Below are 22,137 nucleotides of genomic sequence, written 5' to 3'. Positions count from 1 at the left end.
CGTGCTAGCTGAGGGAGACCTCCAGACCACCCTGGGTCGGCGAAACGTGGGTACCAAAGGCGGAAACTGAGTCGTTGGAATTATTAAAGTCAAGGCTGTAGGTAGGTACTCGTTGGTCAAAAATCAAAAGTCGTGAGAGGTGATAAGGCTCGTACGGTGGTGGCTGGCTCGTACGGTGGTGGCAAGCTCGTACGGTGGTGGCACGAGCGGAGGAGCCTGGTTGTTGCCGTTTTACCATTTCAGTGGAAATAACAAGTCTATTTTTATAATATTTCGATAAAAATAATTTTGCATACAAGGAAATAATTTCCACAGTAATTAATTGGTTATTAATAACTTACTAATAGTTGGAAATGTTTGAATATATTTTTGTCCTGGGACGTCCGATATGCTACGTGCTTGGAAGTTGGCGAAATAGCAAGTGTGTTGACTGATGTGTGAACAAAAATGACATAATATTGTAATAATTTATGATTGTATAAATATACAACGACTATATTACTATAATAATATCAGAAAATAGTTTTATTTCTAAATTATAAAGATAAAACACAAATTGCGTAATTATAAAATATTTATTAACTACAACATTACTTCCTCTGCATTTATTGTAGGAATGTAGGATACTAATAAATTAGTAAAACTTCACAGCGCATAGGATATATAAAATTTTTAAAATTGTTCTTTTTTTCCTGGATTCAATATAAACATTTCATACATAATAGGTATAATTATTATTTTATTACAAATTACAATAAGTTTTCTTCTAATATTTAATAAAACCTTTAACCTGTTAATATAAGTAATTAAATGACACATATAATTATGAAAAGCAACGCTTTCAAAAATATGCATAACTTCGACAAAAAAAAGAATGTGAAAAGAATTAATTTAAATTTAAATTTTTAGAGATTCTAGTTTGACTAAATTATTCTTTGCTACAAATTCATTATAATTTACTCTATTTTTAAGTGAATGGACTTCAGTAGTCATTGTCCGAGTTTTTTTTTTTATCATTAATAGTGTAAAACAGAACTGACAAAAATAAGTGGATGAAAACTACCCTGAAAACCTTAAAACTGAATTTATACCAAGACTATCACTTATCACCAATAACTATTTATAATTCCAAAACAAATTTATTATTGAAGGATTTTCCTGGAATTTTTATCTGTATGCCAATTTTTTCTAATTAATTTAAATCTTCAACTTAAAAAATGTCTTATAATTATCTATACCTACTGGTTACTTATAACACTTCTCTGGTATCAAAAAAATCAGGAATATCGAGTTTTAACTGTATACCATGAATTCATGAATTAAGTAGCTATATATAAAGAATAGCAAATATCTGTATACTTTAAGAATTAATTAAAGAGGGATACATCTTTAGTTTCTTTGATGTACCTATTCATATCTATGGATTTTAGTTATATTCTGTTGCATTCTTTCTGAGAAATTTAATTTCTGTTATATTGATTATTGAACAAAAAAAAATGTGAAGGGAATTCTTTAATGTATTATTTAATTCAATTTTTAATAAATGCATAAGTAGATAGTATATTATTAGGTACATTATCTGTAATCTGATCTTATAAATTATTAGAAAAATATGAGTAAGTATTATTTGTTAAGCTATTTGTATATATTAATTCTTAATATATTTTGTCAATGTATGCTTAAATTTGTTTTTAATATGTTTAGAAAATAAATCTAAATAGTTAAAAAGATGGAGGCAACGAGGAATACCACATTTGTAGATACCCACTTGTTATTTGTAAAGTTGTAAATATTAGAGATAACAACCTCGATGATATAATCTCAAATGAGATATATAAAGGATATAAAATTGGAAATTTATTTTTACAAATAAAACAGTTTAAATACGTAGTAATTTAAATGTTTAAAATGAGAAATGAGTTGTTCAGGTGATTGGTTTTTAGTATCAGTAGTAGGTACCTATATTATGTCATTCATATATTTTTTTTTAAATCACACATTGCAAAAGGTATTAAAAAGTTAAAAGTATGAACAATTTTGAAACACATTGTAGCTTGTAGCCGTCTACAATCTACTATTTTTATAGTATAAGAAAATGTGTGGAAAGTATTAAAATAATAAACAAACACCTTTTTTTGTCTCAACACCAGTTATACTTCCAGCACAAATACCTACTTAATATTGTTTAATTTTATAACAGTTATCAATTTCAACTTGAATTTACACATGAAGATCATTCAAAGATGAAATTAAAATCAAATCTGGTTATCATCAATTTATGTCTAAATAATCCTTTTTCATTAGTGAAATTATCGTCTAGGTTTCACGTTTTAGAAATTGGAACCAACAATGAGTTTATCAATTAAATTGATACCGGTTACCATAATATCAAAATTAAACGAGTTACCGGTTACCGGTTTTAAAAAATTGTCGGCTCCTACCGGAGCCGGATATCAACTTTATTAGGAACGGTTTTAAGCCCTGATATAATTAATTGTTTATGGCACATACAAAATTTGTTGCACGGCGAATTATATAGGCAAAAATGGTACATTACCTATAACTACATTTTAGCTTATCGTAAGTATTGTGTACTCCAGTCACAAGTTGCAACCAGTGGTGGCAACAGGAACGGGTCAGGTAGAACCATGGCCCTACCTAAAATTTGAAAATACCTGGCCCTATAACATTAGCCTAATATACACAATAATAATATTCTTATTTTTCATAAGCAGAAAATAACTTTGCTCGCTGTACAGTATGTATGTTATTTAGATCATACTTCTACGTATATTGTATTATATGATGATTGATTTTTGTGAGGGAAAAATTTTTGGAAGCGCTGCAAATGTACCTATAACAGTAGTTAAAATAATGCTTTGATTTTTAAATTGAATATCTCTTAAGGTGAGAAAGCGAATCTAGTTATTTTTGGAAGGTAACAATTTAAAATTCCCATCATTAGTAAAAAAAAAGGCATTACCGCGGAAAGTCGAATTAAATTTTTAGTACTTTTTGGAGTTAAAATTATCACAACATTGAATATTTATTCGATGTCTCTTGATTTTTGATTGTCTCGATTTTCTTATTTTATTGTTAATCAAAAATGAAATCGTAGATACATGAAAAGTGATCACATTTTTATTTCATTATTTTCTGAATGTACTTGATAAAATGTTCAAAATATTTTTAATCGTTTTGAGCTGTTTATGGGGATGATGAGTATACAATTTATTCAGTTTTTTTTTTTTAATAATTGTCAATAAAATAGTATTCATTGGGTCAATGAGCTTGGAAATTTAATACAATAAGGCTCTTGATTTATAGCAATAGAAAAATATTGAAAATACAGCTGCATGATTTGTTTTCATAAACATTTAAAGTACAAATGTTGATAAAATGTATAAGATATAAAATGTACAAATTATTTAGTAGTTAAAAATGTATTAAATGTTTAAGTGTCGGGCTAAAGATTGAAAATATAAAACAATGTTCCATTGACAGTTTATGCTGCAATTGATTGTGTAACCAAAAAAATCTAAAAATATGTTTTATACAGTTTTTTTGTACATTAATTTAAAGTTCAAATTTGTACCTAATTACATAATTAAATAATTAAAAATAACGATTGTTTTATATTTTTGTAATTTAATAATTTTATTCGTGGGTACTTGAAACTTTTAAAATGTTATATTGTTAACAAATATAACAATATGCAAATAATATTAGTTCAATCAACAAGCTACTATAATAATAATAACAATATAATATAATTTAATAAATAAAATACGAATGCCCTAAGCAGACAAACTGTCTCCTCAATGGCTCAATGGCCATAGACGCCGAGGCTTATTTATAAATTTATTAAAATGTAAAAAAAAACCGTCTCCGATCAGTATCGTTTTTCGTATACAAAAATATTTTATTTTAAAATTCTAATTTAACATCGTTATCACTTGTAACATACCACTGTACAAAACAGCGTCACCCACTTATATTCTGCTTTGTTTATTTATATTATTCAAAATTAAATATATTTTTTATACATTTTGCAGCTATTATAGACCTCTGAATAGTCTGAATAATCGTTTAGTGATGAATTTTTTAGATAGGTATTCATTATTTAATGGAATTAAAAAGTAGAATAGACTGTATCTAGTTTTCATCTTTTACTGCGACAATATTTTATATTTTAATATATTTTTTAATGTTTAATATGCATTCTGCTACCGAGCGCCATGTCACATGACCCGGGAAAAATGTCTCGAGGAAAAAAATTTATAAAACTTGGAATATTTTAAATAAAATGTTGTCTCCACTCTTCAAGCTCAAAATATTGAGTGACAGTGATAACAATTTCGACAATGGTTAAATAATATATGATATTATTTTTTTTAATAATGATTTATTTAAGTGATAACATATGCCATACTTTCCTAGAGACCGTGTTCAAGGTTCATTCGATTTTGTCAATATATGCACTATGCGGACGACTGGATGTATGGGCATGACGTCTTATCCATTCATTTATTATCTATGAGCTATATAATACCACAGGCTTTTATAATAAAGTATAGAAGTAAGTATAGAAGTCTGTGTATAATACCCACAGATATAAATAATATCTGTGATAATACCACAGAACAAAAATAATACGTATTCTGTGATAATAATATTATGTTTATCCATAGACCTTAGTATAACTAGTATATTAAGCTGTTCTATGGTATAAGGTATATGTGTTTATCATTGTTTTGTGTTATCTATAAAATATCTCTCAAGTCCGCGATCAACGAACTACACCCAAATTGTGGGGAATTTTGGTTCAACGTTCAACCTCATATCTACAATTCTGATTATTAGCACAGAATTATAGAATAGAAAAAAAAATAATAAATATTGTTTATTATAAGATAATAGATCCACGGTTACAGAAGTACAGACTATATCGTGCAAAACTGCAAAGTACGATAGAAGTTGACTGTTGAGTCGTTGACCTATTCAGTATTCTGTATTTAATATTTGTACGATCCTTAATTTTAAAACTTCAGCCGCTTTTCAATCGAAATGTATTCTAATCATTCATCTGATCCCAGAAGACCGGACAAAGAACACAGGTAAATTAATCACTTGAATATTTTTAATGATGAACCGTGTCAGCGTGTCACGTTAATTGTATTCTGTTGCAAAAAAAAACTTATGTACTTATTATTCAAATCTTTAAAGTTTGTAAGTTAAGGCTTTTAGGGTGACTAAATCAGTAATGTATATTATTCTATGACTGTCACAATTCTTAAAAATATCAAATTATTTATTTCTCAGCTTTTATTTTCTTTAATCCAACTATTTATACCAGAGGTCACATGTGCCCCTCATATTTTTTTAAGTGGCCCACGAGTAAAATTTATAATGCTTATTAAAATCAAAAACTATAATAATATGGTTCCATATCCCTGCAGATTAAATTGTTAAACATTAAAAATTATTGTTTGTTTGTATCTTATTAAATTCATAAATATAATAGTTATGAACTTAAATAAACTAAATTGTATATGATAATACATATTTGTTTCAAATAAAATAAGATACATTCAAATTGTGGCCCTTGAAAAATGTATATATATTTTTTGGCCTTGGCATCAAAAATGTTACTGACCCCTGATTTGCACAACTAAACAATGACAAAGCTGTTTTCGGAATATAGGTAACCTATAAAATGTTATTTACAATCCAGTTGCAAGACAAGTAATAGTAGCCTTTTAACTATGGAAAATTTTGAAGTCCTGATGAGAGTTTTCAAGACACTAGAAACAACTTTTGAAACCCGATAAGTCTGGATAATCTATTTGGTTCCAAGTTAATAATTAAAAATATTTGTGCAATAATCAGTCCTAGGGTTTACTGTCATGTTCTACAATATACCTTGTCATTCTTGCGCGAAGATATATATAGCTGTTTTTCCTTTTTTCAATAATCAATTCATGGGGTTAAACTGTTAGCACATGACATGTAGCATCAAAATCATTGAAACCTAATTTATAGAGCATGGACTATAAAATTGAAGCCAGGTGTACTTACCGATTAGCATAAATCATTTCCAAAATGTTGGTATGAACCAGATGATTGATGACAACCAATTGCCCAAAAATATTTAACTTGAGCCAAAGAAATGTGAAGTTAATTCATTTTATACAATATTTAAATAATGATTGCAGGTTCAAACCAAAAACAGTCAATACTGATAATCAAGCTCTAACACCCGGTGAAGACTTGACGTCTGACTATATGAATATTTTGGGTATGATTTTAAGTATGTGTGGATTACTAATGAAGGTAAAATTAATTTAGAATGAAGTTATCATTGTTTTAAATCTTTATATTTCAACGACTTTTAAACATTTTTTTTTTGTTAGTTCAAATGGGCAGCGTGGTGTGCTATGTTTTGTTCATGTATAAGCTTTGCAAATTCTAAAGCATCTGATGACAACAAACAAATCTTTAGCAGTTTCATGTAAGTATTTATACTTCTAGTCGCCTCATTCTGAATTTAAACTCCATTGTAAAATGTATTATCCGACACATCATCATTAAAGGCATGAATATTTCTTACCTGCGAAGCAACTACTTTAAATAAGTACCTACCCAAAATTTTTTTAGCACATTACTAACTAGTATAGCAGTTTAGGTCCTGGAGACTGGAGTAATTGGGATAACTTTTCCTTGAGGAGGTGGCCTCATAAAATAACTATTCATGCTACCACTGATCGTTATAACATGTTTGTATAGAACTGTGGTACTAAACTAGAATGTCACATATTACTGTGGTGTGTATTGTCAAAATATTAATTTAATCAATATGCTTTTAAAGTATAAAATTATTTTATCACGGTATTATGATGAAACAGTTAACACCACAGATAAGGAAAACAAATATGAAGATTCTAAAATATGTTGGCTTTCAAGAGCTAAAAAATTTAATTGTGTATTAAAACTTGAATTACATTTTTTTTTTAAACTGAAAACTAAATAATTATGTTAATTAAATTGATAGTGAAATGTGGTGATCTGAATTAGCTTAAATCGCTGACTTTTTTCAAAAACTAAATGTTTTAAATTTGAGTACCTATGAAGGTTCATTAAAACAAGTTGGTCAGCATTTCGATAGTGGATCTTTGTCTATCGTCTCTTCAGTCCTCGGACAGGATAGGCAATTTTACTGTATTCAATTTGAATGCAATAAATGCATCCGATAAAAAAAACAATTCTGAGCGGATGAGGGAATCTTTTTAATTTAATGTTATTCGTTTCTATGGTGATAGACAAAACGTTATAACAGCTTAAGAATGATGGATATAAATAGGTAATTTATATAATTATAATTTATAATTAGAAAATATCATAAAAATGAAAAAATCTCAAAAGTCGCTCAAATGTTTTGAAAATTTTACCATGTCTAGCTAAGGCTAATATAATTAAACAAACCAAATTTCAAGTTTTTACAAATGTTTTTAACCGAATTACAACAAAAAACTCCCAAAATTAAAATGTCTATAAATACCTCAAAAATGGCTCAAATTTTCTGAACTTTAAACCGTAAGGTACAAAATCCAAAATACAAAAAAAGATCTCTTTTCATTTTTCATTTGAAGTAATATTTCTAGTAGAAAACGTCCATTGTTATTTAATATTAAAAAATTGAAGTTTAGATGGAGAAAGTGTTTACAAAATAAAAAAGAAAAAGAAATACACATAATGATATTGTAAAACCAATACATTCCTTGCTCCACTCAGAATCTAAAATTATAATTCCTACAACTGATAAAATGAAATGTTTAAAAAATAGATTTATGGTTATCAGCTACAAAAAATGATGATTTTTCATTTCTTTTATTTTTCAAAAATCAATTGTATTGTATAACCATTTATATGGATCTAAATTAGGGTCTCATAAAAAATGTTGAGAACCACTGGTATAGATAGTTAATAAACTATAATTTCATGGGAATAATATATAAAATGTAATTAACTTATCGAGTCATTGCATTTATCATTTACATAGGTATTAATTATCTTATATCTATATGTATATTTAAATGGATTTTTTTTTTAGTAATTAAGTCGCATAAACTACCGAACCAACAAAAGTTATATCTATAGATCCTTTGAGATATGTTGGGTGTTTATAGTATATATTTTTTAAACAATATTGATTTTAGTTAACTCTAGCAATAGAAAATTGATATGATTATGACTTTTGTTAGATTGATCAAGGAAGTGAAGTGTGGGCCTAAGCCTCACACAGCTCACCTTCTATTCTATTGCAACATTAAACCCACTAAAAAAAAATATAGTTTTTCATTTTAGTTATTAATTTAGAAAATAGTAATAGGTTCATTAAATTTTTACAGGCTTTCCATGTCAGCAATTGTTATGTCTTATTTACAAAATGCACATCCAATGTCACCACCGTGGTCTACAGCATTTGGATAAGAATTCTGAATTTGGATTTTACAAACAAAAATAAAAATATGATTTTTATTTATTAGGGTTTACTAATAATATATTGATTGTTTTTTCAAAACTATAAAAATAAAAATAATTTGCATTGTTAATATATTTAAATAAGACTCTAATCCAGACAACTTAATATTTGTATACAACTTGAAGATTATCGCATAATAATTGTAAAAAAAAAAAATTCTCAATAATTATATCCAATTAGTAATTACATATTGTTTCAGCCTCATGATTTATCATTCAAGTTAACTAATTTATAACTATTTAAAGCAATCTCCCTCTACAGTAAGCAGACTCGCAATGACATTTCATATTTTTTCCTGGAACACTTCCTATATCATAGCTATAATCCCAAGTTAATTCAGTCCCAGCCTGTATATAATGAAGAGCAAAAAATGATACCCAAGGAAATCGCAAATCATGTGTATCCACAAATACATTTTGAACAAATGTATTAGGAGAACATGAATGATTTAAATAACGTCCAATGTTGCCACTAGTTTTGGCATCCATGATATATACGCTCTCATTGTCTCCAAAGTATTCACGCATTGATTTTGGTGGTGGTTCAGGGTTGTTTTTCATATTATTTGCATCTAATTTGGATAAATTTTGTACATGTTTATCATCATTTTTAATTTTAATTTTTTCACGTTTGCGTAACCTTAATGTCATTTCAGATCCTCTACCTAAGTAATAAAAACATTTATATATATATATATTATATGTATTATATCAATCATTAATTAATAATAAAAAAAATTACCATCAGATGTACTAGGATATGGTTCATCAGACGATTCGGATTGATATGCCTCAATTTCATTTTCATGGTCACTGAAAGATACATCACTCTCATAGTCTTCTTTTATTTTTTCAACAACTTCAATATAATCTAATTCTGCCAAATATTCATCGCCATAATTTTTCCCACCTTCATTAGCATCAGTTTCAGTCAACAAATAACCAACATAAATACATATGAAACTTCCCTGAGGTATATCATTCAAACATCGTACACCCCATCCTTTTTTCTCAGTCATAAATAATTGTAACTTTTGTGACAATGGGTTCTGTACTACACGATTTAAACATGAACTGGAGCATTTACATGTTTTATTGCATTCATATATACCTGTTAAAACACGTTCGGGCAGTCTTCGATAATTGTAACCAATGTTTGGATCTTTGTAAAGATTAGGTAAAATCTTCTGTCCTTCTATAGTCATCTGCCAACAAGCACATTTCGATTTATCTTGACAGTTGTCAGTACAGTCACATCCACATAAGAATTCACTCTCTACATTTATGTTAACACCTGGCATTGGTTGTCTAGTAGTCATGTATTCCATTTTTGGTGGTAATGTACTGTTAATAGTATTCACACATGGTATTCCCCTAAATTCTTTGCCTTCAGATATATCATTTAAAAATTGCACACTTTTCATAACTTTATATTCTGCAAACGGTTTGACCCAACTATTAAAATCAAATTGATCAATAGTCATTGTGCTTTTGGTAACAACAAGATATTCCAGCATCTGTTTCATATTTCGAATAGTTACACCACAAGGGGTTTTGTATAGAATACATTTTTGAGTATTATTAAATAATGCTAAATACCTGACGAAACCAAAATATAATGGAATAGTCAACATACTGATTTTCCTAGTTCTCGCATAGCTATAAAATGTCCATGCAATACATTTAGGGTTACATTTGTGTTTTCTATATTTAATTGGATTAGGAACAGATTTAGGCAATATTAGGTCAATAACCTTAGTAACGGCCTTATTTTTATTACATTTTTGAGTTCCCTCACCATTGGTTGAATTTTTACTGGTACTTTTACGTGCTACGCCTTTAGCTAAAAGGCGAGAGGGCTCTTCTTCTACACTTGTGAATTCCACAAATGGTTTTTTTAAATAAGCTAGTCCAGATTGTCTTAACCGAATGCCTTTTTCAGATTTGCTCTGTTTTTCAAAAATATTATACAAACGTGAAGAACCACGATATATCCATTCACTATGTCTAAAATCGTAAAAATATAATTTGACCAAAGATGCATCAACTTCAACCACTTTCGCCGTATACCACTGGTTTTGGAATTCTGCTCGTACTAAATGTTGATCAGTCAACTTAACCATTTGACGCTCAGGATACTTTTCTAAATAATTCTTTATAAATTCACGGCAATTTAAGTCTACATCTTCCCATACATCGCATGGATTTATTTCACGTACAATTAAACGAATATCATTGTGTTTTCGATATTGAACATAACCAACATCAAAAAAAATCAAATATCTAAAAAACAAATAATAATGAATTTAAAAAAGATATTGCTACTTTGCTATTAAATTATTAATCTTACCGAAAATTATTAACTATTTTTGGAGGTTCCGCTATTATACCAGCATAAAAATCATCGACACGTTTAGAATTAAGATCAGTAAACTTAGCTATTACTCTGCAACCCACAGGAAATCTGACTGAACTCAGTGAAGTGTATGCAATTTGTTTTGTTGTCAATAACTTTTCACCAGTTTGAAAAGTGACATGTACATAATCTTCATCAACTACAGTTTTGACTTTACTTCTATACCATGGATCTTTTATACTTAACTTCATTGCATATACAGCTTGTCCACTCACAATATTAGTATAAACTAAATCTCCTTCTTTAGGTAAACTATTTGGTGTAACACAAACCGTTGAATTCATAGTGATAACATCTTCCTTATTAAATTTGTCTAGCTTAATCCTTTTGGCTTCTTTAGGCATCTTGTTTTCCTGCATAAGCTCGATGATTTCTTCTCGAGACATCATGACTTCTTGTTTCTTATCTATATTCTCCTCCAACTTATTGATGTCCACAGTTTCTAAATCTGTTATAATTGGTTGATATGGGTCATATATTTCTTTTCTTAATGATGCCATTTGATTTTCTAAATCAGAAGCAAGTTTATCTATTTCATCCGCATCAATCAAACATTGGTTTATTCCTTGATCAATATATTTGTTGCATAGTTTAACTTGATGCTCAAAGAAACATTGGTTTTTATTAAAAAAAAAAGTGACTGCACTCTTGATAGCATTTTGAACATCTTGGTCAGGAAATGAACTCATCTTAGAAGTACTAGGTTTTGGTTCTAAATCTTCTTCTTCTTCTTCTTCTTCTTCTTCTCCTTCGCTTGACGATGAATCATCAATAACTACGTATGAATCAAAACTTGGGAAACTGGTATCCATAATACATTTTCCATCTTTCCATTTCTTTTCGAGATGCTTATAATGTTTAAGACATTCAGTAAAACAGGTCATGCAAACCTAAATAAACCACCATTATGTAAATTAAACTAATTATATGTAACTTTTAATTTTATACCAACAATATCAATTACCTCTTTGCCAGGTTTGTAATCAACACCATAGTGAATGCATACAAATTTCATCGCATTGATCAGAGTATTTCCATAAGTACAACGCCTATTTATACATCTGAGTTGACGCCTCTGTTCCTCCAATGTTTCACTGTTGACCTGATATGGTTCCAACTGTTTACTCGATGAGGCCATATTTGTTTTCTAGTTAAGAAAATACAAGTCATGAATAAATAAATAAAGCATAATATGTGTTAAGTTCTTATGGTATACCCTCTACAAAGATGGAACAACACAAATTGTGTCACAAATCAACCCTTGGGGTTTTTAGATACCCAAAGAGTAAATACATACCTAAATAGATTATTTACAGGACCATTAGTTGGAGTTAACTTGAAACCGACCCTACAAAGATGCGTGTATCAAACACTTCTTTTTTTTCGTCACTGGTTATCATTGAAACTAAAAAGTAACTACAATATTTTTCGAGTATAAGCTAGAAATGTATTCAGTGGTTCATTACATTATTATTTATCTACTGTTCGTTCGTACTGTCATAGAATAATAATAATACCAAGAAACCTGGACATTAAATTGTAAAAAATTACTAGGTGTATTATAAAATTATAGTATTGTTACTAATATTTAATTGTTGACATTTGATAATCGATATCACTAACGTGGTATCTATTTAGTATCTGTACCATGGTATATATCTGGTCTATACCTTTAGGTAATATGAATATGGGAGTACGGTTACCAAAAAATAAAATTTAAGTGTTAACAGAAAAATAAAAATTACAAGAGAAAACAAAATGACTATTTTTTTTTTTATAGAAATAAAAATAAACGTTATAATCACGTTATAATATTAGTCCGTGGTTATAATAATTAATAATGTTATCATAATATAGAAAATAAAAATAACATCAAATTAAATATGTATAATATTAATATATAAACATAATTTTGATTCTAAAAGCTTGAAAGCCTGAAATTATAATCACAGAACACGTAGCTTACAATTTAAGTCGTGTTTAAAATTATAAGTTTTACAGGAATTAATAATGTATAGCACTAGAGTGTAATTTTCAAGTAAATGAGTAAGATATGTCGAGTTATAATCTGAAAAAAATGAAAAATACAAATAAAATAAAGTGGGTCATTAAGATTGTCTATAGCAGTGCTATTCATGTGCCATTTAAAGTTATGGCCTCAAATTTCACTAAATTAGACTGATATACAAATTTATTTTTATGTCTATCATCAATTTTTTCTGTGAAGTATCTACTCAAGTTTAATATTTAGTTTCTGTTCAAAATATTAATTTCAAATTAAAAAAATGTGGACGATTTTATGATTTTGTTAACTATTTGGAACATTAATAAACATTTGGATCGCATTGATATTGGATGAATACCAAGAAAATATCTTTGTAGCATGCAAGATCCACTTGGAAAATATGGTGACCAATTTTTAAAACGCTATAGATTCTTTAAAATGATTTTTTTAGACAAATTATCAGTATTAAAAATTCATTCCAACAATAATCGTGGATTGCCTTTAAGCCTTCCCTTCATTCAATAGTTATTAGCATCAGCGGTTTTATGCAACGTCAAACTTTCAAGTAAAGTGTTATCAATTGATGGATAAAATTAAAAATATGCTTATTGTTTGTGGAGACTTAAAAGGAATAATTAGAGCACTATATCCAGAATTATTTATAGTTTGGATCAGATTGCCAGTTATTTAGGAGATTCCATTAAGTTTCCTCAAACTGAAGCTGTATGAAGTTATTCGACAAAATGTGTATGATATAGCTGGAATACCAGGTTTTTGGTGGTTGTATTGACTGCATTCATTTAAAAATCCAAAATTAGGTGATCTAAATAGAAAAGTACTTCAAAATTGTTATAGGATAGTTTACTTTTAACTTTCAAGTAATTAACATTAAAACAATAATAACTTATTATTATCTAGTTAGTTTGTGATCCACTGATAAAAATTATGGATTTGACGGTTAGAATGCTAAGTAGTTGCTTATTTGTATATTATGTATTACATTTAAATTCAATGATTTAAATATGAATATAAATCAATGATTCTGAGTGAAGACGTCAGCCTACTGGCATTATATACATTTTACACATAACGGAAAATACTAAAGCTAACTATCCATCACATAAAATTAAAACCTACATAATATATATAATTTTTTTATTATAAAATTAATATTGATATTGTTTTAAATTATCAATTAACCTAGGTATCAAATGTCAACATAACTTTCAATGATAAATATCTTACGCATATATTGAATATTGTTTTCCCAATTACCTTATTGATTATTATACAAACATCAATACAGCATACATTTTATCACCTTTGTGCTAACTTTTCAGTAAAATATACCTATTACTAAATTATTACACTGAATTAAAATCAACATATAGCTTATTCAATTATGATAGTTAAGTATGAAAATATGTACATGACATATGCATTGGCGCCACTAGGATGGCTCACCCCTGGCTATGATTTATCCCCCCCTCCCCCTAAAAATATTCTCAATTGATTTTAAATAATACACGTAAAATTGTATTTTGTCACTTGGGAAAGAAATGAATCCATCCTTGGTGTTCATAGACTTTGCCAATAAATAGTGTGACTTGTGAAAGTGATTTTCTGCGACGAGGCGAGTCAAATTGTGGTTACGGTCTACTATGATACAAGAACGGTTTTAAAATGTATCTATTATTTATATTGAGAAAGATATATCAAACAATATTGACAGTGAACCCACTATAAAGTTGACTTGTTTTCTTTTTCCTTACTCTTATTTACATTGCTCACGATGGCCACATACTTAAAAAAAACAAATTGTTATAAATCTAATATTGTGTTCTTCTCTTGGTTCAGAATCTAAATTGTATGTAAGTGGCGTTGGGATGGACACCTTTGCGATATTAAAAGTTATTACCCTAGTTGTGTCACTGGGTATATACCTTGTTTAAAATTATTTAAAATTAACCACCCACAAAAGTCTGATCAATTGCCCCAAAAATAATATATGTTCATAGAGTCACAGCGGCAGCCTATATCACAGTATATCGATAATATATTAACATTGATGGTAAAGTAATTTATTATATTATTAATATTACTTATGCTTATGACTTATTATGTAGAACATTGAACTAATTTTGTTAAAAACATTGCATTGAGTATATTAATATTAATATTTTATGATGTAAAATAATAGCCAATAGGTAATTTTCTATAGGTTTATATTTATAATATTATTTTCATTAACTTTTGAGTCAATAATGATTTACCAAAGAACAATGTAAAGGGCAATAATATAAAATTAATCTAAAGTATATTTTGAAAATGTTATTGGTTGTATAAAATATAATAATATACTTAAGCAGGCACAGTGCGAAGAGATAGGGAGACCATAACCCCTTCTAAAAATGGTCCAGAACAACCACTGAAAAATTTAACAGAATGTCACATCTTATGTGTTACCTACTTTGTCATAGTTTAAGAGTTAAACTATTAGTTTTATCTATATTATTATTGATTTTACAATTTCAACAAAATATACTTTGTGATTTGTAAAAAAATAATAAATATTTTATTCCTTTGTTATTGCATTTACTAGATACTATAAGTATTAATTATTGAATAGAAATAAAAATAAGTATCCCCAATTATTGCCTAAAATTCCAGTTAATTAAATTCAACTGTTTAGTACCTACTAGGAAAATTTGTAAAATTTGTACATTATTGTTAATGTATTCATTTTAAGTTTGAGTTCAAATATTTCCTTATTCACACGATGTGACATACTTGAAATTTTGTGACATCATCGTCTGGTAATTGTTCTCTTGACGATTCGCCATTTATGGGTGCGTCACGTATGTCTTGTTCAGATTTCAACTTTTGAGGCACGTCCAGTTGAATTTTTTTGAGCAGTTGTGAAGAAAACTGTCCCTTAATGAATTTAACAGCTATGACATCACGGGACTGACGACGAAGGCGCGGTACGACAGAACGTTTAGGTATAACTCTTATTTTATTCCGTAGGGGTTTGTTTCTTCGTTTATATTTCTTGCTAGCAGTTTTGCGCCATTTTTTCTTTTTCGATTCGGCAAGTTTATCGAGATTTAATTTGTCACCTACCGTTTCAAAATCAGAAAGCATATTATGGTTTTGTTGTTTCTCGCAAGCAGCTTCGCCAAATTTCCGCATACGTTCTTCAAACATTACAGTTTCACGTGTAGATAAAAACATTGCATACCTTTCATCATCAGTCGTCGTCGAACAGCATGCATTGGCTCTCTTGAATTTCTCGAATTCTTCACATTCGGCTGATATGCGTATGCGTTCGCGAAATGCTTTCTGGCGTTCAAAAATCGAAGCCATAGTAACAAATTGCAAGTAACTTGATTTATAAAGAAGAGTTTTAATGTGACTATATTGTAGCACAAAGAAGATTCAACAAGTAAAATTTTATCATAGGTATGATAAAAAAATGTATCCGTGAAGTTGCTATGGTAACAAAAATATATTATGTATCCGGTTGCTCGGGGCAACCTAAATACAGTAACTCGAATGACGCAACAAAATTGTCCAGAAAAAATAAGTTTTACCAAGCACAAATCGTGCGGTTATAAATTCCACTAATTTATAGGTTGTTGTTTTTAGTTTTAGATTTATAACATGTAAATTCTACCAATATTTTTTTTACTCAAAAAACACTGTAACTACATAGATTACCGTGATAACCACAGTTAACAGAGTTACCTTTATCCTCACGCTGCGCTTCACATAACGTACCTATCTATGAATCCGGTTTAACTAGTTATTATTTATTATTATAGTATATTTTCTTAATTAATATAAAAAAAAGTATATGTATTTATAGATAATATTTATTTATACTGCTAAATTGATAAATTATTCAAATGCATATTTTACTTTCTATAATAATAATTTTGAATATCAAGCTACGACCCGACATGCAAAATGTTGTTTTCTTTTAAATTTAAAAAAAAAAAATAAAAAAAATTTCCAACTATTCTAAAGGGCGTGAAAGTTCTTCCTGTAAGAAATGTTTTTATAATTTATACCTACTGAAAAACATCGGTTCCTATGCCCTTTAGACGTGGATTAACATGATTGGTTGATTATTAGGTTCATAAAATAATTCTCTCCATGAAAATCATGGAAAAGAACACTAAAAACTTAAAATGGCGGTCACTTTAAATGAGGCACCATTAGTATTAGAACCTATATGCGGCCAAAAGTGATAAATTTAAGCAGATTGGTAATGTATCATTTACATATAATTTTTCTACATGACCCGTTTAAAGTTAAATTTTAGACAATCTTATTGAGTGTAGAAAATTAAAACTATTTAAATAACAGTGCATTGGTTTTCAAGTATTTTCAGATACTTTTATCTAAATATGCTCAAGAGAAATCAGATTTTAAAACATCGGATGAAACTGAATAGTTTCTAAAAATCAATTTGGGCCAAGTATCTGCACCATTAGAATTTCAACAGTTAATGAATCATCGTTAGGAGCATTGCTAGATAATTTAGTTATAAAGGGTATGTCGATGACTGTAAGTTAGAAGCCGAATATTAGGTAGATATGATGACCAAAACATAAAGGGTGATGTATTGTATATATAATGCTAAGTATACTTTGAAACCAGTTAAGCCTTCGTTTAGAGCTGAAGAAATTGAGTTTCAGGAATATCTAGAGATGAAATAAATCCGGGGAAAAAATTTAATATCTAATACTAGTATACTACTTAGGGGCAGACCCAGTAAGGGGGTTTGGGAGGTCAGTTGACCTACAGTTTTTTACTCGGTAAAATTTGGACCTTCAAAATGACAAACTATATAAAAAAATTTTATTAAAAAAAAATTAATACAAATAATGAAATAACCAATAATAAAGTAACATTCAATTATTAAATAGGTAATAAGAATTTATAAAATGTACACGGACTCAAGAATGTTTTTATAAAAATATATAGTTATACACTTGAAAATATTATGATGTATGTACAGCAGTACCAACATTTCAGTATTTAATAAAGAGAGGAGGCAAACATTTCGATCAGAACAAATGGATAACTTATAAAAAACGACAAGCTATACTCTCGCAAGTATATCATGTTCATTATTTCCCACTTCCTTTACCCTAATAAAACATTAATATAACCAAATTTCATGAAAATCCACGCATGCGTTTTAATATTAATTAATTCCAACTATTAATTAGTAATTAACAATTTATCATTGTGACAATAATTTTTTAGTACACAAAATAATATTCTTCAACATTTTATAAAAATAGGCATGTTTTTTCGTTTAAATAATATAATGCTGACAATAACAAACTGGCAACTGACCCATCGGACTGCTTTTAAAATCAGACAATGGTAAATGCCCCGCCCATCTAACCGTCCAAGGTCCAACCAAAAACGAGTATTGAAAGATAAATTGTAAGAGAAAAATTGACAAGAAACCAAGATGGAACCAAGTCATGACCTGACTGGACCCAACTCGTTTTAAACCATGCTACATGTCTACATTTCAATTTCATATAATGTTATGTTACAGAATTTGTGGCTTCTACAATCGCGTAGATTTTAACATGCGTATTGTAAATAGTTAAAATATTTCAGCAGCAAAATAAATACATAGACTAATAGAGTTTCAGTTATAAGAAAAATAATTTAAAATAGAAATCACCTACCATACTTAACTAACAATGTATTTATTAGTTTAATATTATTATATTTTTTTAGCCTAGATACACGATAAAATGTTTCTGACCAATCGATCCAAAGATTTTCGTTGTAATGATTACTTATTAGTTATTAACAAAAACATATATGATTAATGGATTTTTTTCTGTAGATGAAAAATATGGAGTAGCGTACTAGCGTGTTATAGTAGGTTTACTATTAACTTCAGAACCCTTGTTCTCCTGATTATAAATTGGAAAGCGAAAACATTGCAAAAAACTACATTTACACTTTTAAGGGTCTAATCCAAAGGTAAGTAAAATAGTAAAAACTCACGTGAAAAAGAGATAAATATTATAGCATCATAAAATATAATTTAATAATCATACTAAATGATTTGTTTAAATAACCAAGTCAAAATGTTCGTCGTGAAAACCCCGAGTATTCGCCCATCCTATTAAACTAAAAATTGCAAATTATTATAATTATATTATTTATTATAATTTAAATAAAATACCTAGGCTGAGTATCTAATATAAGCATCGAATCAAACGCGTAAGGTCGATTTGGCGATCACCCCCTCGTAAGTCATGTTTTTAAAATTATTTTTATATTTTTATGCTGGACTGAATGCCGATATTTATATTATTATATTTATATGTTAGTATGTGCAATGTACTACTATATAGTTACTATACTACTACTACTATATTATAATAGATATTAGAATCGTGGTTTATACTGATTTGATACTAGTTACTCAACAGAGCATTATTTTGCATGCTTAACGTTTTTCTTCATCACGAAAAAATCAGCCAAATCAGTCGAGCTGTTCTCAATTGATGATTTTTCAGAACATGCTGCAAATGCTGCAATATATATTTTATATAGATTATAAAAATAAAAAATAAATAACTATGCACATGGCCGGCCGAGATAATGTCATCCCAGTTAAATGTTTAAAAGGCACCCATAAAATGTTCTTTAAATACAATGAAATGCATAGTAAGCAGTGGGTTTAACAACTAAAATACATTTAACTCGTAGTTGGGAGTTCATTCTTTTACTTAACTTTTTTATGTGTGTAGCAGTGTAGATGACTTGTAAGTTTAATATAAAAATTATTGCATAATGTATAAATTTAAAGTTATGTATGTAGGTTATTAGTATAATAAATGTTTAATTAACTATGTGCCCATGATACTTGTTTGACTCGAGGTCTACAATTATATTTATTTACACAATATACGACAATTTTACACTTGTAAAATACAATTTGTTTGGTCCTGGCAGTGGAAGATTCAAAGCAGTGGTTAAGGGTTTCCCCTTGACAGTTATAATATAATATTTGTAGTTGTAATATGTAAATGATTATATAAATCGTCAATCAAATTGCATCCAGACCAATACGAAGTTTATAATTGATTGTAATCTATTTCTTATCTATATTTTATATTTAGTGTTCATTGTTCAATAACTTGTGTTGTAATAATTTAATGTTATATTTGAAAATGTAAAAGCATTTATTATTCTGATAAAATATCTAGTTTGTGTGTGTTGTTTATTATATATTGTATATCGTGGTATTTTGTTAGTTAATCATCATTATTTCATAATATTTATACATAATAATGCCACAAAAATACCATAGTGATTTTTAAGGTGTTAAAAAAAAATGTAATTAAATGACGGAATTAACTTCTACTAGTATGTTGAAAATAAAATATATCGTCAGAATAATACTAATTTGTAATGCGGTCTGCGGTCAAGAATCGTCGCAACGTTGCTATAAAGCAAGCTCCCGGAAGTTTTTAGCAACAAATTCTCATATTTTCGACATGTGTAACTGCAGATCAAACAGTATACCTTGGACGTTTTTTCCCGTTTCGCCGACGAAAAAATCCAGTTTTGTATGGATTGTTAAAAAATCTCATTTGCCCGAATTTTATAATTCGTAATCACATTGGAACAAAAACCAGCTGCAAAATATTTTAAGTTTGATATTCTGTCTAAAAAAATGTTATCCATCTCCAAAAATGAGAAAAAAATCAAGACAATAGAAGATAGATTAAAAACTGCAAAAGAGTGGTAAATACTAAATACTAATTTCAAACAATTATAATAATAATATATTATTATTATTTTTTTTTAACTGCCTATGGCATCTTTATTTAAACGACCAAAAGTCTTTATAAATATAATACATTGTGGATGAATACAGTATAACAATAGTAATACATAAGTAGTAAATAATATATCATATAAATGTTTTAATTTAGATTTTGAAAAGTACAAATAAGTAATAACAATCATGAAATATCTAAATTCTAGACCCTATTATACCAGATACTCACATCCCACATGTCTATGTTGCCAAGGGCCATAAAATAAAATAAAACTGTTCAGCTTTTATATTAATTTATAAAGTAATAATTTTTTACGAACAAATTAATTAGTAGGTACACTTACCTTTTTTTTTTTATTATATTCAACTATATTTCCTTTTCGTTTGGGAACCTTACTAGGATAATATTTCGATTTTTTACCTTTTCGCCAACTATTTTTACAATTCATTTTTTTTTTTAAACAATGTAAAAATTAATACAAAACTTATTTAATAAAACAAAACATACAATTCAAACCGTCACGTTTTCAAGACACACGCATGTGCGCTTACCGTTCGATCTTCGATCATTTGGATCACTGAAATACTGAATAATAAACAATATAATATCTTAGTGTTTGTGTATTGTGTTTAGTGTTTATTTTACTATGGTAATACAATTAACGAGCCTGTATTGTAAGTTGTAACCACGGTTATCAGTTTATAACGTCGGTTAAAAGTAGATAACTATAGTTATTACCACGACAAATTAAATCGTTAGACTATTATCAATTGTTATTGTGTCAGTCAGTATCACAATTATAATTATTTATAAAGGTTTTCACAGAATGGTCATATTTATAGTATAACACCACAGATTCGGGAAATTAATATTTAGGTATCATGTCTTTACGCCAATGGCATCTACGCCGACGACATCTATACCAACAACATCTACACCGACGGTATCTACGCCGACGGCATATTCTACACCGACTAGTATATAGTGGCGGCGGCGACCTAGAGCTCTCGAATTTGAACGTGAATTAAGATTCACGTGATCACGTGTTTTTTGTTCACGAGTACTTAAATTTAAAAACCCGTGTAATTAATTAGTAAATCACGGATATTTATTTCACGTGTGCAGTGTGCTTATAACATAATATTTACTGAATTTATTAAATGTTAATAATATATTTAAAAATATATGTTAATAATATACGATAAAACTAAAAACTAAAAGAATTTATACCTACTATATTCTAAAAATAAATATTTCATAAACAATACTATCGTAAAATGACGGGACGGGTAGATTAATGTATATACTACACATACGCAGTACGTACACGACAGCGACGT

The 22,137-nt window shown here is 28.3% G+C and overlaps 2 protein-coding genes across 3 annotated transcripts; one reads left to right on the top strand and one right to left on the bottom strand.

Moving 5' to 3' along the window:
* Positions 1–4,764: 4,764 nt before the first annotated feature.
* On the top strand, positions 4,765–8,730 carry LOC107166869 (protein Asterix). Its single transcript, XM_015515698.2, has 4 exons — positions 4,765–5,117; positions 6,216–6,333; positions 6,414–6,511; positions 8,409–8,730. Exons 1-4 carry the CDS (start codon positions 5,068–5,070, stop codon positions 8,488–8,490), a joined length of 348 nt encoding a protein of 115 aa, XP_015371184.1. The 5' UTR covers positions 4,765–5,067; the 3' UTR covers positions 8,491–8,730.
* On the bottom strand, positions 8,597–21,874 carry egg (SET domain bifurcated histone lysine methyltransferase eggless). 2 transcript variants are annotated; one of them, XM_089228997.1, is made up of 5 exons: positions 21,141–21,874; positions 11,922–12,104; positions 10,892–11,847; positions 9,284–10,824; positions 8,597–9,206 (listed from the first exon to the last, which is right to left on the bottom strand). In XM_089228997.1, the coding sequence occupies exons 1-5, from the start codon at positions 21,243–21,245 to the stop codon at positions 8,782–8,784; spliced, it is 3,210 nt and encodes a 1,069-aa protein (XP_089085123.1). In that variant the 5' UTR covers positions 21,246–21,874; the 3' UTR covers positions 8,597–8,781. The 2 variants fall into 2 exon arrangements, with proteins under 2 accessions (XP_089085123.1, XP_015371194.2); XM_015515708.2 differs by lacking the exon at positions 21,141–21,874 and adding an exon at positions 12,255–12,536.
* Positions 21,875–22,137: the final 263 nt, after the last annotated feature.

Source organism: Diuraphis noxia, unplaced genomic scaffold (genome assembly GCF_037042655.1).
Source record: "Diuraphis noxia isolate RWA-SAM2 unplaced genomic scaffold, SU_Dnox_SAM2 contig0005, whole genome shotgun sequence".
Classification (NCBI taxonomy): Eukaryota; Metazoa; Arthropoda; class Insecta; order Hemiptera; family Aphididae; genus Diuraphis; species Diuraphis noxia.
Note: the sequence above shows the minus strand (reverse complement) of the source record. Positions and strands in the feature narration are given on the sequence as shown.